The sequence below is a fragment of the Nuphar pumila genome, chromosome 13 (genome assembly GCF_984573655.1).
Source record: "Nuphar pumila chromosome 13, dmNupPumi1.hap1.1, whole genome shotgun sequence".
Classification (NCBI taxonomy): Eukaryota; Viridiplantae; Streptophyta; class Magnoliopsida; order Nymphaeales; family Nymphaeaceae; genus Nuphar; species Nuphar pumila.
Window position 1 is genome coordinate 19,592,124 of NC_143261.1, and position 18,935 is coordinate 19,611,058.

Below are 18,935 nucleotides of genomic sequence, written 5' to 3' on the forward strand. Positions count from 1 at the left end.
AAAGGGTTCACCCCTATTTATACACCCCAAAAGGGGTCTCAAAAGGAGAGCCAAAAGGGAGCCCCCAACGGTCACAAATGTGACCGTTGGGGGCGCCAACGACTCTATGTGGGGCTCCTTTTGGGTTGGATTTGAGACAAGAAATACAACAACAACAACAACAACAACAACTACGCCTTCATCCCAAAACAATTGGGGTCAGCGATATGAACCAAAAAAGAAATTCATTTTGGGTCTTCCACATGAATCCTTTTCCTCCAATCATTTCTATCCAACGCCATGTCCTCGGTGAGGTTCAAAGCATTCATATCCTTTCCTATCATCTCCATCCAAGTCTTCCTAGGCCTACCCCGACCTCTTTTAACTAATATATTTTCCCATTTCTCCAACCTTCTAACTGGAGCATCATTAGGCCTTCGCCGAATATGTCCAAACCACCGTAAACGATTCTCTCGCATCTTATTTTCAATGGGTGCAACACCTACCTTCTTACTTATCTCTTCGTTCCGAATCTTATCTTTTATTGTATTTCCACACATCCATCTAAGCATCCGCATCTCAGCTACACTCATTTTTTGAATATGATGTCTCTTGGCAGCCCAATATTCCGTACCATATAGTAAAGCGGGTCTAATAGTCGTCCTATAAAACTTTCCCTTCAACCGCAATGGCATTCTACGATCGCACAGCACTCCAGTAGCACTTTTCCATTTCATCCACCCAACCTTTATCCTATGATTTACATCTCCATCAATTTCTCCATACTTTTGAATGATGGATCCCAAATATTTGAAATAATCATTCACCGGTATATCTTGCTCACCAAGCTTCACTACACTCCCATCCCTACTTCGTTGCTTACTAAACCGACATTCCATATATTCAGTCTTACTCTTACTCAACTTAAAACCTCTAGCTTCCAATGTCTGTCTCCATAATTCTAACTTAGCATTAACCCCAGCTCTAGACTCATCAATCAAAACAATATCATCAGCAAACAACATACACCACGGTACATTTTCTTGAATTGATCTCGTAAGCTCATCCATCACTATCGCAAATAGGAAAGGGCTTAAAGCAGATCCTTGATGTAACCCAACCGTTATCGGAAAATTGGTTGACACCCCTCCACAAGTGCGGACATTGGTTACTACTCCTTCATACATATCTTTAATTATACTAATGTACTTGAGAGAAACACCTTTCTTCATCATTGTCCACCAGAGAACGTCCCTAGGTACTCTATCGTATGCCTTCTCTAAATCAATAAAAACCATATGCAAATCTGTGTTCCTCTCTCTATATCTTTCAATAAGTTGTCTAAGAAGATGTATAGCTTCCATAGTTGATCTTCCAGGCATAAAACCAAATTGATTCTCCGATATCATGACAACCTTCCTCAACCTAGACTCAATCACCCTCTCCCAAAGTTTCATAGTATGACTCATGAGTTTTATACCACGATAGTTTGTGCAATCTTGTATATCACCCTTATTCTTATATAAAGGCACCAAAGTACTCTTCCTCCACTCATTAGGCATCTTATTTGTTCGCCAAATCAAGTTAAAAAGATTTGTCAACCATTCTAAACCTTTCTCTCCCAAGCATTTCCAAGCCTCGATAGGTATACCATCTGGGCCAACTGCCCTTCTTGATTTCATTTTCTTCAAAGCCTCTGCACTTTCTTTCTTTTGAATCTTGCGCATGAAGTCACGATTTATCTCATGAAAAGGAATGGAGAAGTCTCCAAGATCTTGAGCATGACTATCATTAAATAGCTTATCAAAATAATCTTTCCATCTCTCCTTAATCTCCTCATCTTTGACTAAAACCCTTTGCGTTTCATCTTTGATACATCTAACCATACCCAAATCCTTCAATTTCCTATCTCTCATCTTTGCAAGCCTATAAATATCTTTCTCGCCTTCTTTGGTATCCAACTTGTCATAAACCTCCTTATATACCTTAGCCCTCGCGTTTCGAACAACTTTTTTAGCTTCCTTCTTTGCTATCATATACTTCTCCAAATTTTCATTATCACGACTCTTACTTAGATTTCTATAACACTCTCTTTTAACCTTAATAGCTAATTTGACATCCTCATTCCACCATGATGTATCCTTACCTAGTGGTGCACCGCCTTTAGACTCACCCAATACCTCCTTAGCTACTTTTCTCATACCACCCGCTATCTTATTCCACATTGATTCTGAATCCTCCTCGAGACACCAATCAACTTCCTTAACTACCTGCTCTACAAACATTCCTTGTTTAGCTCCTTTCAGTGCCCACCACTTAATTCTAGGATCTATCCTATGTCTATCCCTTTTGCGGCATTGTCTAATTCTAAGATCTAAAATTAAGACTCTATGTTGTGTAGCTACACTTTCTCCTGGTATAACCTTACAATCGATGCAACAACCCCTATCTCTCTTTCTAAGTAGGAAAAAATCTATCTGACTCGTATTAACCCCACTTTTAAATGTTACTAGGTGAGACTCCCTCTTCCTAAACCAGGTGTTTGCTAAGATCATATCATAGGACAAACAAAAATCTAAAATCCTTTCTCCACTTTCATTTCTTTCTCCTATACCATAGCCTCCATGGATATTCTCAAATCCATCCCTACTAATGCCTACATGTCCATTAAGGTCACCGCCGATGAAAAGCTTTTCTCCATAAGATGTCTCTTGTACTACTCCATCTAAATCTTCCCAAAATTGATGCTTAATGGAATCATCTAAACCTACTTGAGGTGCATAAACACTAATAATATTAATAATATCCGTACCTAATACTAATTTAATAAGTAAAATTCTATCACCCTTCCTACGGACCTCAACTACATTATCTATAAACTGACGACTCATAACAATCCCTACTCCATTCCTATTCCTATTTATTCCTGTATACCAAATCTTATATCCCCAAGGTTCTATCACTTTAGCTTTCTCACCTACCCATTTGGTCTCTTGAAGACATAAAATATCAATCTTTCTCCTACACATAACATCTACTAACTCTACCAACTTACCATTTAAAGACCCTATGTTCCAAGTGGCTAACCTTATTTTATGGTCTTGGACTAACTTCTTTACCCCCACCCGTCCAACAAAGTGAGGGAACCCTTGCCTATTTGACACCACACCCGGGCGCCGGTGTGACGCGTCGCTTCTGGGCGACGACCTAGCAACCCTTGCACATTTATCACTGCCTCCGGGCCTAGAGAGTACAGCGCGTCGCTCAGTAGGGAACGCCCCAACGAAATTCTCATATTGGTTCATTTTCATAGGATATGACAAAGTTTTTATGCTGGCTGTCACAGGCCTACCGCAACCCTCCTCCTTTATCCGGGCTTGGGACCGGCAGTGTATAACTACACAGGCGGAGTTAAAAAGAAAAAAGAAGTGAAAAAGAAAATAGTTGTTTTGCTAAAACAACTATGTGAAAAGTCGATAATACCCCTATCGGATATATATATATATATATATATTTTAACAATATATCATATTTTCTCTTGCCTTGATTGTGTGGATGAAGCTCATCACAGATTAATGCCAAAACTACCTACCAATTGGAGGTTACAGACATATATGTGGAATGGAGACAAGAATGTACTCTTTATCTTTTTCAGTAGTAATTACCTTGCATATTATTAAGAATTTTGCTAGGCAATTAAAATATGAATTTCTTGCTCTTCATAAATCTTCGTTTCCTACTAATTGGAGTTCCTAATATCAATGAATATGAGTAAGCCTTCCGCTGGTCTGTATTGGTGATGTCTTTGGAATGCATAACCTTGATCTTACAGAAGGTGCTGGATGCTTAAAGAAATTAGTCCAACACAGTGTCAAAAGAGTTTCTTGATGCATTCCCAGAGTTAGAGGGATGGATTTCCCCAAAAGTTTATTGGACCATGGTGCAATCTTCCTACAATGGGCAACAAGCATGAAAATGACTAGCAATTGAACCATGATGTTTGAGATTGCAGGGTTTCGGGGAGATGATTTCGAGCACTCACATGCATGTGCGAGGCAACTGGATGCGAGATGTGCAAGAAACTGCTGTTATTGAGAAGGATTCATGAATGGGTAAAAGAGGTGACTAAAGATCGATTCAAAGATATTTCTGTTTGGGAACAAGAACTGTTGTAATTGCAGAGCACCCTGCAAACTGACAATTAATTGAACGAAGGCACCTTAAGGAAAATGAAGGACCTGGCAGGATTGAAACCAAAATGGAGTGCAAGAGAGTAAATCAAATTGAGACGGAGATCATTTCTGGGTTGGCTGAGAAGTGGATATCAAAATACAAAAAATCTTCCATCAAATGGCATCCTGGAGGAGAACAAATGGTTTTGTTTCCTTGAAAAACAGGGACAGGATCACTGAAGCGAATGATCTTATTAAGGATGTTTTTAGGCATGCTGCAAAGAGCCCGACAAAATATCCATGCCTATAAAATGTTGTCACAATTGAAAGTCAAAGGGTGAAAAGTGAAAACCTGCACCTATATACAATGCATATACATAGTATTTTTCTTTCACGCGGTCTTCCTGTACACAGTATTTCATGTACACATTCCCTTTCCGTATGACTCGTCTTTTTGGAGTTGTTTTTACATGTATGGTTTACTCAACATATTTTGGCTTGCAGGAAGGTAGTGATAGCGATCATGAAAGCATTGAGGGATATGGAACTCCAAATAAGACTCAAAAGCGTGCTAGAAGTAAATTTCAGCTGAACACCTCCAAAGATGTGGATAGGCGCCCTCCTGATTTGTTACAGCACCAGTCCATTGCCTCGAGCTACGGATGTGCTGCTTTGTTGAAGAAGAAGCGCTCTGGAGGCACTGTCTGCCTTTTATGATAAATTTGATAGTGTCTCATTTTCTGTTTTTGTTTTATAATAAGTGATTGTGAAGTACTTTGCTCCTTAATATAGGTATCTTTGACTTATTGGAGGTGATTGTTCGGGTTAGATTTGCTTGCTGACTGGTCAGAACATTCAATGTCACCCTACTATTATGTAAATCCAACTGGGGAAAGGGAATATATTTAAGGGTCAGATAAAGTGGCTGGACTGGTTAAAGTCTCAAGGTGTCCTAACCGAGGTTCGTGTCTTAAAATCTCATCAAGGGCTGTCAGAGACAATGGTTATGTATGTATACATTTTAAACATAAACATAATAATTCATATTTAGTGCTGGAAGTGGAAGCTAAGTCACATGGGTATGGGTGCAGATACGGAGGGTACGACACGGCAATTCCAAAAAATGTGGGTACGGGGACACAACAGTATATATATATTAAATATTACAAAAATATAGAATAAATTCAAAAAATCAAAATCTGTTATTCCAACAAGACAACATAAAGCTACAACTACAAGAGATGATTACCATCTAGAACATCATCAAGAGTAACCCCTCTCTACATGAGGGACAATCCGTTGATAGGAATATGATCTCTGTCGAAAGGGAGACAGAAATGAGAGAGGCGAGTTGACCCGATCCGACGCAGTGTGGGACCCGATCCGCAGCGTACCTTCACTGCATTCCATGGCAGTATCCGTGTCGACAAGGGTACGACACCCCAAATGGAGTGTCCATGTTACATAGGCTGGAAGTAAGCGATGTTTGTATGATTCTAATGACAACAATAAATGAGATTTGTCAATGAGGGCGTCTCTCTCTCTCTCATAAAAACATGCATGGATTGTCAACTTTATAAACTAAAAGACTTGTATGTCTAGAAATGACCAAGAGCTATTGATGTTGGTATGTGTTTGGGTGGGCAGTTGATTGGATTGTTCAGTTAACACAACTTGCTTCTTTTAATTCATTTAGAATGGTGTCATTTCCAAGGAAATTCTGTTTTCTGTAGACTCATTTCCATCTTTCACTTTAACATGTACTGATACATTACATCTTTAGTTCTTAGTCCTGTTGATTCTTCCACTGTTACAGACAATTGCTGTAAGCAAAAGTGTGTATAATCAACAAATATTTTGCACTGACTTTTGGACACTTGGTGTTTGGAAGAAGATGCTATTAGTTGCTAAGAGGGCAGAGGCTTATTCCTTTAGTTTCACTTTGATGACTTCAATTATTCTGCAGGTAGCCGTCCTCGTATTGTGGGAAAGCGGACACCCAGGATTCCTGTTATGGATGATGGGAAAAAATATGGAACATTAAATAAACAAAATTTGAGTTCAGAAGGGGATCCTGATGACGAAGTTGCCCAAGCAGTGGCCCTAACACTGGCAGAAGCATCACAAAGAGGGGGTTCACCTCAGGTTTCTCAAACACCAAGCAGGAGAACCGATCAAACTAGTTCTTCACCTGCTCATAATGGTGAAAAGAAGGTACTTACTATTGTGGCTGGTAATTTTGCCATTTCCATTAAAAGAATATGAAAAGCCTGGATGGTTGGGGACCTTTTTCTTTTTCCTTTGCCCTTTATTTTTCATAAAATCAACCATTTCTGCAAACTGAATTTAGAATGTCTGTTCCCAAGGTCATGTATTATGCAATGGATGAAGGCTGCTTGGAGGGTAGCGTAGAAAGCAGGGAAGCTGAGAATATAGATAGTGCAAAGGCAACAAGCCACAGAGCTCTTCTGGATACAGGAAGTACAGGTGCTCTGCCAGTTCAGCGTAAGGCGAAGATGCAAGAGAGAAAAACAAAATTTCAAGCACCTGAAACTAGATTATATGAGGATGTAAGGGAAGAGTGTAGCTGTACTGAAGACGACCTCAGCTTGAGGGGTGACAAAGATGAGCATGAAACAGAAATTGCAGATAGGAGAAGTGAGAAATCCTCCCCAAAGAAAAGAAGCAGACAAATGTTTACTAGAGGTATGAACCAATTTAATTAGGAGTTACTTTTAGAGGTTTGGAGTCGGACTTCTTGCATTTTATCATCTTGGTCTTATGGAGGTCATGTTAGAAACTCGTTTTCTCTTTGAGTACCTTTTGGCTGTTCATTTAATGTTAGAATGTTGTCTTTAGATAACCCATGGTTTGAATTTTTTATTTGAAGCCTTTACTTTCTCTCAGACAAAAAAAAGGAAACTTTTATTGAAACAGTATGGTAGCAAGATATATTGAGCATCTTAAAACTGTTAGATATAGTGGGAAAAAAGGAATCTCCCCAGGAAAGAATTCTAGGCCACCATACCACAAGATTTGCTTCTGTATATTCCAACAGACCATTCTGCAGGTTATTTGGTGGAGCAGGCTGTTCTTATTCATTCTGCATTTTTTAAGGGTTGGTTACAAAATCATCCATTTTTCTTTTATAATTCAAATTGGTACTTGGAGAAACTTATAATTCAAAAGCATACCTAGTTTTAGCTTCAGTTATACAAATTCATGCACGTGGTAACTATCCTCTCTTTGACCATGTCTAATAAGTAATAGATTCCATGCTAAACTAATTTTACCCTTATTAAATTCTCTTTATTCTAACCAGTTTACTATCATTAATCTGTGTGTGTGTGTGTGTGTGTGTGTGTGTGTGTGTGTGTGTGTGTGTGTGTGTGTGCCCAGTAAAGATGCATGCATGTGCATATGCACTTGCACTTGCTAGGGCTGTCATTGGGCTTGGACTATAACTGGATCTGACTTGTAGGCACTGTAGAAGGTCAATGTCTGAGCCTCCACAGGCTTTAGGCAGGTATGTCCCGAGGAAAAGATGGGTAGGGTAATACATACTCCAATTCTTTTACAGAAATGCATAAACTGCTGGATGTTAGCTGGATCTTGAGTTGAATCTAGGACAGGCTAGAAGCAGTAAAACAGGTCTGTGTCCCACTAATGTGCATTGCATATAAGCACAATCATATTAGCTTATCAGATCATTATTATTGATTGAAGCTGATTGGTGTTGGGTTGGGTAAGCCTGATCCATTGGGAGCCCTAGTTAAAGGAACACATGTGAATAGGTGCTATTAATTGTCTTGTTTGTTTAACTTCTACTATTTAGGCATACACATTTACTTTTCTGTTTAACAACTTTCAGATGAAACTTCTGCGCTTGATGCCCTTCAGACATTGGCAGATTTATCTCTAAATTGCATGTTTCCATCAGTCATGGAATCTGGTAAGTCATTTATTTTAGAATTTCTATGACATTTTACTTCTTGTTATCATGATAACCTAGTATATTTGGAAAAAACTTTTTTGTGTGCTTCTGGGGATGTGGTTTTACTTAAATTCTATTTTGTTTTTGACTTGCACTCACTAGTAGCAATGCTTATTACATATGAGACAATAGGATTTTCCCAGGACATGAACTGCGTGTGTGTATCACACAAGCTCTCTCAGTTTATGATTATATGGTGCCTGTCTTTGATGGTTGTCCTATATCTTCAATCATAGTTCAAAAGTCTATGCAATGAGGAAGAATTGAATTAGATACCTGCTTGATAAAAGCAAAACTATCTATTGAAATACTCACAATCTTTCTTCCTGTCTTTGTAATGATTTTGCAAGTGGTTTTTTTTTTTTCTAAACTATCATTTCTCATGATCAATTTAGAAGTATATATTAATATGTCCTCTTTGTTGTGATTTCTCAAATATAAGGCTATAACATTCTGAGGTTTATATTTATTTTAGCAACCACATCTATAGTATCTATTACCTCCAACCACTTTCCCTAGCATATTTACGAACTTTGACTTATATATATGCTTACTGTCATATATTCTCAGTGCTCTTTGTTACTGTTTCTTGAATATAATTAAAGATTATCTTCTTGATCTTATTTTAGCATAATTACATAGAAATGAATTGCATCTAACAACCAGAGATGCTTATTGCATCTAAATGTGTTTAATTAGTTGGATTTTTATGCAGCTCCTTTGTTCATGCTATGTTTTCTCTCTTTTTTTTGTTCTTTCCCGTGTTCCTTTACTTTTCCCATGCAAAATAAGAATTAATAAACAAAATATGAATAGTATAATTAAAAGGATGTTATATGTGTGCGTGTGTGTTTTCTTTTTCTTTTTTTTTGGGGGGGGGGTTCTTCCTTTTTTAGAGTAATTATTTCTGAGAGAATTCTGTTTCATAACTTTCATTACTAGAATCATCTGTGCAAGTCAAAGAAGAAAAAGGAAACATTGATGTTGTTGACAAGCCCAATAGACATGAAATTGTTTCATTAAGCCTTCAAAAACACCGATCTAGAAGCTCATCAAACAAGGAGAAGGGAACTTCCACGATGCGTGGGGCTGAAGGTGTGTCACCAAGGAATACTAAATCACTGAAACTTGTGTCTCCTGGTGTTGATCCAAATCCTGCAGCAAAGCGGCTAGATAAATCTGCTAGTACATTGTCGAAAGCAAAACACAAGTCATTAACTGGAAAGGTAAGTCTTGAATCAATTTGGTGTTATCTCATTAATTTTTCGCATCTCTTCATGGGCATTTCTAATGGGGATGTCAATGGTTGGATGTTATCTGACATCCGAACCTAATTCGACTCCAATTAGTTGGATTCAGTTTGAGACTTCTTAACTGAATCTGAACTATATATATAACATGTATTTAATTGGATTCGGTATTATCTTTTCCCCTTCGAATCCAAATCCAAGTGCGACTCCAATTACCCAATATCCAATTAATCGGATCTGGTATTAGCCACATTCATCCTAAATTTGAACCATTTATATCGCTAACTTCTACCCATTTAAAATATTTTTGTTAATTTCTGATGGTATACTCGTGTTCAACTTATAGCCTGCTGAATCTCTTGTTGGTGCACAAGTGGCAGAGTCTCCGGAAACAAAGGTAAATTGGCTTACTTGTCCCTTGTCTTTTTTTGTGAGTGAATTTTGGTCAGTTTACTTTGCTCAACTGATTGGTATGACAAGGTTCAGTGTGATGTTTTATTAAAAATGCTGCATTGATATTTTGTTATACAATATAAGATAAGATTCGGAACGAAGAGATACGTAAGAAGGTAGGCGTTGCACCCATTGAAAATAAGATGAGAGAGAATCGTTTATGGTGGTTTGGACATATTCGGCGAAGGCCTAATGATGCTCCAGTTAGAAGGATGGAGAAATGGGAAAATATATTAGTTAAAAGAGGTCGGGGTAGGCCTAGGAAGACATGGATGGAGGTGATAAGAAAGGATATGAATGCTTTGAACCTCACCGAGGACATGGCATTGGATAGAAATGAATGGAGGAGAAGGATTCATGTGGAAGACCCATAATGATTTTCTTTGTTGGTTCATATCGCCGACCCCAATTGTTTTGGGATGAAGGCGTAGTTGTTGTTGTTGTTTGTGCTTAGCCCTAAAATATAACATGGTAAATTGTGGTTATGTTGATATTACTTGTGCAGTTCAATTGTTTTTTGGCTATTTGAATCTCTTCTTGAATGTTGCATTCATAGGAATATTGAAAAGTAAGCAGTTTGTTCAGGATTCAACATGGTCAATACTACTTGTTCAGGATGCAACACAGCATTTGGTTTGAGTAGGACTGTCGTTCAGATTATGTGTTGTCCTGCAGTTAAGTGAGCAATATAGTCTTAATGAATGCGAGAGAAATTGGAATTGGATCATGTTTGCCTTAATTATATCTGTTGCACCACTATAAAGCATTCATGCCATTCGGTTCTGTTGTGTGGGTAAAAGCAAATTTGTGGGCAGGGATATTGGCATGACTGATGAATTTGTATGTAGCACATTCGACTTATTTAATCATATGCTTTCAAGCTTGACCATCTCTGAAGAGTTTAGCATTGTTCAGTTGCAATATGGAGTTGCCTGCTTCCAATACTGTTGGCAATGGACTTATAGGCCATGCTTGAAAGTGGCAAAATCTTTCTTAGAAAATTTGAATATTCATATGAAATGAAAGCATGAGACTTATGGATTTGAAAATTTTCACCAACATTTATTTGCCTCCTTAGATGGAATTTTTTTTTCATATGTATGGCTGAAAAATCATACAAAAATATGAAAATTTTCTCTCGTTTGGAAGTGCATGGGAAGATTCTGTTGTTCCCATTTCATACACAACTCTTGCATTTCTTTTCCATTTGCAGATGTACTCATAGTGCAGAGATGTTTTGGATAAGTCTCAATAGCTTCCTCTAGGCGGCTTTATGTTGATTTATCATGATCTGGATTCTGTTGGTGTGTAGATCTTGGGCTTGTGTGACAGTACAAATCATATTTGGCCTATGTGAGCCCATTAAATGTCCTTTAACATGAAAACTAAGTGGTAGTGACTAGTGTGTTAAAAGCTATCTTACCTGCGGATTGTGTTGTTGCCTCTAGGGCTTTTACTGTTTTTACATGGCATACAGTCAAGTTGATGATTCTCTTGTTGGGAACTGTCTGCGATGTAGTTTTGTTCTCCAAAATGTTTGCTTGCTTACCTTTTTTTTACTACATTTGTTTTTCTTCCATCTTGTGTTCCTATATGTCATAGTTTTTTTTTTTTTTTTAGAATCAGGAAGGAAAACGGTCCATTTGTAAAGGTAAGCGGGTTAGCCAAGTTACTCCATCAGGTAAACAAGGGAAGCCTGCAAAAACACTTGAGCGAACTTCCTCCAACACTGATTTAGGAAGAAGTGGGACAAATTTGACTGAATCAGCTGGTCAGGTTTCCACTGTTAACCAAGTTGGGCTGCCAATGAAACACAGGAGTAGGCGTAAAATGGAACTTCAAAAAACAGCAGTTTTAAAGGAGTTTTGGCCTTCTGACAATGCTGGAGATATAGCTTCTGTTGACCATGGGTTTGTTAACAATAAACTTGATAAAATATCACATTTGGTATATGACAGAATAGCTGATTTGAAGGTTAGTGATATTGCTTTTTTGGATTTTCCGGGAGCTTACTCAATTAAGTGCATGATATAAGTTTTTCTCTGCAGGATAAGCTCACACATTGCCTTTCGACTCCAAAACTTCGTAGATGGTGCATTTTTGAGTGGTTCTATAGTGCAATAGACTACCCATGGTTTGCTCGAAGTGAATTTGTGGAGTACTTGAACCATGTGGGACTTGGGCATGTACCAAGGTTAACTCATGTTGAATGGGGTGTCATAAGAAGGTATTAGGACTTGTTCCTGATTTACCTATGAATCCTACCACTGGTCCACTGCTCTTTTACTTTTACTAACATGAGCTCTTTCTTTTGACCATTGGTTTCTTTGTGATCCATGGTCTGAATGTATGTGAATACCTATTGAATTACTCATGTTCATATTTTTTTTTCTTAGCTGCTTCTATTTCTGATGTTATGCTTGTATTGCTTTGATTCAGTTCTCTTGGTAAGCCTCGCCGATTATCTCAACAATTTCTACAGGAAGAACGGGAAAAATTGGAACAGTACCGGGAATCAGTTAGGAAGCATTATGCTGAAGTGAGAACTGGTGTTCATGAAGTGGCAACTGATTTGGCCCGGCCTCTAACGGTTGGCCAGCGTGTTATTGCTTGTCATCCCAAGACGCGGGAGATTCATGATGGGAGTATACTAACTGTTGATAGGAATAGATGCAGAGTTCAGTTTGACAGGCATGAATTAGGGGTTGAATTTGTGCTGGTACTGATTTGTTTTTATGAAATTATCTTCTGCAGTCGTAATCAGAATTTCTCTTCATCCTTCAAAAGGAATTATCTGTTTATTTATTGTGTGTGTGTGTGTAAAGTGGTGTCGCCTAGCATTTAGATTACAAGCTTAAGGCTGAATGCTTGTCTCTTTGGAGTGGAAATTCATTTGCACCTAATCTGATCTTACTGTTTTGTCCTACTTTCACTGCAAATGTTTGAACATGTCTAGTATAAAGTAGTGATTCATTGATTGCAAAAAGGTTATTGCTCGGGGAGAAATGTAATGCCCCAAAATTTCAAACTTGCGAATCTTTCAGAAAACATGCAAGAGACTAGGAAAAATCTCTTTCTTTCAGAGTTTGTTTATGAAATCAACGGAAGACTATTCTTTTGTTAAATTCAGAACAACAAGCTGACAACTTTGGGCACGTTAGCTAAAAGAACCAAAGAGTACAAAATTCGGATATCCAAAGGAAAATCCGTGACAAACCCAAAAATGTCTAGGACGCGAGCTAAGAGCCATCGCTCGTGGTGTACCTAATCATCACCTGTACTCATAGAATGGGTTAGTTTCGCGAAAAACTAGTAGGTGAACAAGAGAAACTACAGAAAACTGAATTAAGTACATTTAATTCAGTATACTAAGCAGTTTAAAGCAGATATGCAGTTATCAGGTAAGCAGTGCAAACGGGTAAGTAGTGCAAGCGAGTAAGCAATGCAAGCAGGTAAGTAGTTCAAAACCAGTAAGCAGTGCAAACGGGTAAGTAGTGCAAGCGAGTAAGCAGTGCAAGCAGGTAAGTAGTTCAAAGCCAGTAAGCAGCGCAACTGTCAAAACGTAGCAAGACGATTAATTTGATCGCAAGCTATGAACTACCACTTAACAGGCTTGTTCTTGTTCCTAGAATGGGGTCTCTGCATCTAATCATTATCAGGTCATCGTTTGTTGCTCTCACTACTTCTAACAAATGCTTTGTCCTAAACCACTTTAAACTATTCCCATCTCTCAAGACCTTACGCGGCCAACTGTTACCGGTTATGACTCACCTAAGGCATCATACTTTCTCAGAAAAACCCACCCTTCCATAGAAGGTCCAAAACATGATCATGATCTAAAATCGCTAAAGATCTGATTCTCACATCAGGGTTCAGCATGTAGCAGAAAGCCAAAACTATAGATTCATAAGTGGCAATCCCAACCAAACTCGTAAGATCATCACAGCTCACCATAACTTTTTATGATAATCAAAATCACAAGATCCACGTTGAATCACTAGGTCTGGGAAAAAGTACGACCTCACAAGGAAATTACCGCCCTAGATGGTATACCTGGTCTTAGGTCATACATTTCCTCACAAGAGTTCATCGTCTTTGCGGTTACCCGTTCGTGGATAGTATACCTCCTCATAGAGAATCTACCACTCTAGCGGGTTACCTGATCTTGGAAATGTACAACCCCACAAGTAATTCCACCCTCGATGGTATACCTGGTCTTGGACCATACACTTCCTCACAAGAGTTCACTGTCTTTGCGGCTACCCGCTCTTGGACAGTGTACCTCCTCATAGAGATTCTACCGCTCTAGCCGTGTCACCTGATCTTGATCATACATACCCTTACAGAGAATCCTTTGGGAACTCGGTCCCCAACAAATGCCATATGCAATGAAAACTATTGCGATACACGCATCAATACAAATGACCGCTCTCAGGGTCGATAGCCACTATAATAATCAACAAGATTAACGCCGGATCACCTGGTCTGGGAAATGTATAACCTCACAAGGAATTCCGCCCTAGATGATATACCTGGTCTTGGACCATACACTTCCTCACAGGTGTTCACCGTCTTTGCGGCTACCCGTTCGTAGACAGTGTACATCCTCACAGAGAATCTACCACTTTAGCCGGTTACCTGGTCTTGATTATACACGCCATCGCAGATAATCCTCAAATAGGACCTCAAAGCATGCGTAAACGACACATGAGAACACACAGATATGGCAATCCAACTTATTTTATAGGCGAAGAATAACCAACTCTATCCGACAGCCAAACAAAACAACTGAATAAGACAAGTACTCATAACAATGCTCGTAAAACATACAATTACCATCAAATGACTCAGTCCATCAACAAGTAATTAAATTAATCGTAAGGCATAAACCATTGCATCACAAGCGATTCATAAGCTATACATGATAAGCAATCATACGACAACAGTTATATCATAATATGTAAGCAGCTTATAAGACAAGCGGCCACATCAATCCTAGTTGCCACCAGTTCGTAGATTACGAGCTGTATGCAATCACATCAATCATAAGAGACGCAAGCCAGCAAGTGCTACGCTACAACAAGCACCAAGCAGTTCGACCAAGGGGTAAAGTAAGTCACATGCTAATATGTAGCAACTGACATAATGCTATTATTATAAGCACTTAACTAGTATGAGAAGCTAATTATTACTCAACAAAGAACTGCATAAGCAATTTAACCAAATAGAGTAACGCCTTGACAGGCGTGCATAGCTCAACGAGTAGCATACTGAACTATCGAGTAAGCGAGCAATCAACCAGTGTGAACAAACTTTATGTTTCGATATTACTGGCCTACGGGTACACGCAGGCAAAACGTAGAAACAACCGAGACTAGTTTGGGCGTATGTTATTCTATGTATTTTCAATAACCCGAATAGCTAGTTGAGTCCGCTCCTAAAGGGACAGTTTTAGCTGAGAGAGGATTTCCCAAAGGCAGGTAAGCAGTGCCACGGATGCATCCAACTTCTGCAGAAGTGTTGAGCTAACTATTGTAGCCCATTTCCTCTAACTCCAATGACTAGGGAGGCCGGATCATTGCCCATGGAGTGGTTGTTAACAACCTTTTTATTGGAGTTTTGTACCGCTCTGTCCTCTCCCTTTACAGACAACAAGAAGTGAATGGATGTGTTAGGGGTTGCTTAACTAACGACCCATTCTATATTGTGGTCTTTAAAACACTCGAGCATCTTGCCTGTGAAGGCGAATGTGAGGCCATTTTATGTGATTACAACATTGTGCATTTAGCATTGTTCGAGGTCGCACGACCGTCTCATCCGATTATCGTAGTACTAGCGTGTAGTGCACGACTACAAGTACTCTAGGATGAAAAGAGTATAGCTCCTCAATAAGAGCTTCATCAGAAGTGTTTCACAAAGATGTAATGCTTCTCAAACTATACTTTGACATTCTTTATCTTTTGAAACAGCTAGTAGCTTGTGCCAACATTTGACATGCGATTTTCTAGAATCTCATCCGCTATCGGGGTATCTACATGACTTGCATGACTTGATACCGGCCTCGATAGACAGGATACATGTTTCTCAATAGAGCCCCCGCTAAGAAGATCGCTCGAACCCCAATTCGGGATCATCCGAGATATGCCGAATAGACGAACAGAACTAGCCAATCACATCCTTCCAAATGCTTTGATTTGGGCAGTCTTTGATGCTTTTGTGCAGTTCCCTAAATCTCAAGTCTACTATGCAGGAACTGCGCACACGAAGAGCCAGGATCCTTGCGAGGTATCCCTCTCCTTAGACGAGGATGCCTTAAAAACGTATGCAATGAGCGAAAACCTGAGCGTCATCTGCAATAGAAAGACAGTAACAACACATATGCAAAAGCAAGAGTCTGGGCTCAAAGTGCGACGGCAAACTAAAGACTGTAAGTAGGAGTGCAACGCAGAACCTTTGCGCAATGCACGACGGCAAAGTAAAGACTGTAAGAAGGAGTGCAACGCAAAACCTTTGCGCAATGCGCGATGACAAAGTAAAAACTGACAGAAAGTAAAGGATAAGGATCACGAATCTGTGTCCTTGAGTTAAGTGCATACTCGTATAAATATATATATATATATATATTTATATTTAATGGTCGATTTTAGTTTAATTGAACTTAATTCAATTATTCAAGTTTATGCAATCTTCCCCTACCTTGGAGAGTTGCAACCTTGTTGGCGTCTGCGGGTGTAAACAATTGACGGCTCGGGTCGCAGAGCGCGAGCGGGATCCGTCGTACGAGCTGCAAAAGTGATAGTCTTAGCACGCTAATACCAAAAATAGAAGGTCAGTGACACTGCCGTGGTCCTGCCGTGAAGGAAGCAGAGGCAGGGGCATCATGCCCCTACACACCTACTATCAGCGCAAGAAGCAGGTGCAGGGGCTGCGAGCCCCTGCTAAACTGCTGTCAGCAAACAACGAGGCAGAGGATTGCACCCTTGCCTGACAAAGCAGAAGAGAGGCAGGGGGCTTCGCCCTTGCCTGTCAAAAAATAGCGGAGGCAAGGGCGATGCCCTTGCCTAAAGAGAGAAGAGGCATAGGGAGGGGGCTCAACCCCTCCCCTGCCGCAACAAGGAGCAGGGAGGGGCTCGACCCCCTCCCCTGTCAAAACAAAGAGCAGGGAGAGGGCTCAGCCCCTCCTCTGCCGTAACAGGGAGCAGGGAGGAGGCTCAACCCCTCCCCTACCTGTAACAGGAAGCAGGGAGGGGGCTCAGCCCCTCCCCTGCCATAAGGAGATGCAGGGAGGGGCTTGACCCCACCCCTGCAACCAGAGGGCACCGGGAGGGGAATCAACCCCTCCCTTACAAGCACGACACAGGGAGGGGCTCCGCCCCTCCCTCGCTAAAAGGAGTCGCAGGGAGGGGGCTTTGCCCCTCCCCTGAACAACGGGGGTGCAGGGAGGTGGCAGGGGCTCGACCCCTGCCCACCCAATCGAGAGAAAGAGAGGGAGACAGGCGAGGAGGGGGTGCTCGGCACCACCCTCCTAATAGACCCAGAGAGAGAGGCAAGGGGGGAGTCCCCCTGCCGACGAGAGGCGACGACAGGGGGCTCAGCCCCCCTGTCGGTCGATCCCAAAGAGAGAAGCAGGGGGGAGTCCCCTTGCCGACGACAGGGGGCTTAGCCCCCCTGTCGGTTGACCCCTTACGGAGAAGAAGAAGCGGAAGAGGAGGTGGAAGGAAAAGAAAAGAAGAGGGGAGGTGGATGCGTACCTGGGGTCGCCAGAAGGAGGGTTGTCTGCGTGCGAGCGTCGCTGGCGCCTCCGCTGCATAGAGAAGGAAGAAGGTGGTAGCCGGCGGTGGATGGGGTCTCCAGTGAGTCGGGGGGAGAGAGCAGAGAGATGGGAGTCGGGAGGGCGAGAGTGCAGAGAGAACGAGAGAGCGGGAGAGAGACGGTGAGGGGGGGTTTCGTATTTGAAACCCCCCTGCCTCGCTGTCTATAGATGACCCGAGGGAGGCGGTGAGGCTGTGCCTGACCGCCTCTCCTTTTGGATCCAGGTCGGGTCCAAATCTGGATCTGACCCGGGTCCAACAATTTTTTTTCCGGTTATTACAAGAAATGTGCACCTTGCATATATGCGGTAGATACCTATGCATAAATTTACATTGCACAAACAGCTAAACAACATTGTGATTTCATTTATGTGAAGTTTGAATGGAATAAATGCTCCATGTAGCAAAGGTGCAAAATAATTTCATTAGTTGCATAGTGAGGCCAAAAGGAGCTGACATTAATGGGTGGAGAGTTGTATAGCAAAGTACATGAAAACAGAAAAAAAAAGGATCCTGCATGTATGGGAGGCAGAAAACTGAAATCCTCTTCAAACTCTTGTTCTTATCCTTGAGAGTTTGCTAATGATGAATCTGGATCAATGAATGGGCAGAAATTTGGGATTATTCAACAATCCCAAGAATCTATGAGAACATAGGATGGTGCAAATTGTGCCTTCTGAGAACTTCATTTCATTGCTGAAAACTTGAAAATGCATTTCAATATGATTTTTTTGTTCATGAACATGGTGTTTGTGGTTTGATACATGAATATGTGATTTATGACTTGATAGCAATATTTTTTCAAGGATACAGTTAGGAGGGTGCTAACTACATGACGCCAACATTTGGAATAGTTGATGATGGCCAGTAATTTTAATGGTGATAACAATCATAGATCTCAGAAGAAAAACAGACATGTGTTGATATCTATGTAACATAGACACGTCAATACACCTGCCGTACCCATGTCGACATGGGTATGGGTACTGGACACAGTGCAGGTACTCTTTCTTATTTCATTACAAAACCACACCACTATGACTCGGTTTCAAGAGTTAGAAGCCAAAAAATGAGTGTGTAGGATGAAAATAAGGGGTTTTAGGGTTCGGTTTTGAGGGTTAAAAGCCCAAAAAAAGTTGGGTAGGATGGAAATGGGTGAGATTTGAGGCAAATCACACTTATAAGGCTCAGATCTAGTAAAAGCTCCAATTTTTAGGGTGGATTTAACCTCAAAATAAGGTGGGCAAACTTAGAAAAGAGGTTTGAGGAGGAAGAA

At 40.5% G+C, this 18,935-nt stretch overlaps 1 protein-coding gene across 10 annotated transcripts in view; it reads left to right on the forward strand.

Annotated features, from left to right (window-relative positions):
* Window positions 1–18,935, forward strand: part of LOC149818005 (protein ALWAYS EARLY 2-like) — a 115,306-nt gene that overhangs the window by 53,779 nt on the left and 42,592 nt on the right. For 7 of the 10 annotated variants that reach the window (XM_089985868.1, XM_089985872.1, XM_089985877.1 and 4 more), the window contains 9 exons: window positions 4,656–4,848; window positions 6,118–6,365; window positions 6,518–6,857; window positions 8,023–8,103; window positions 9,088–9,371; window positions 9,742–9,792; window positions 11,469–11,822; window positions 11,897–12,075; window positions 12,288–12,567. In XM_089985868.1, the coding sequence (XP_089841994.1) occupies window positions 4,656–4,848; window positions 6,118–6,365; window positions 6,518–6,857; window positions 8,023–8,103; window positions 9,088–9,371; window positions 9,742–9,792; window positions 11,469–11,822; window positions 11,897–12,075; window positions 12,288–12,567 (2,010 nt within the window). Of the gene's footprint in view, window positions 1–4,088; window positions 4,574–4,655; window positions 4,849–4,974; window positions 5,113–6,117; window positions 6,366–6,517; window positions 6,858–8,022; window positions 8,104–9,087; window positions 9,372–9,741; window positions 9,793–11,468; window positions 11,823–11,896; window positions 12,076–12,287; window positions 12,568–18,935 lie in introns of those variants that run through there. The other 3 variants (XM_089985874.1, XM_089985875.1, XM_089985876.1) reach the window with 3 other exon arrangements.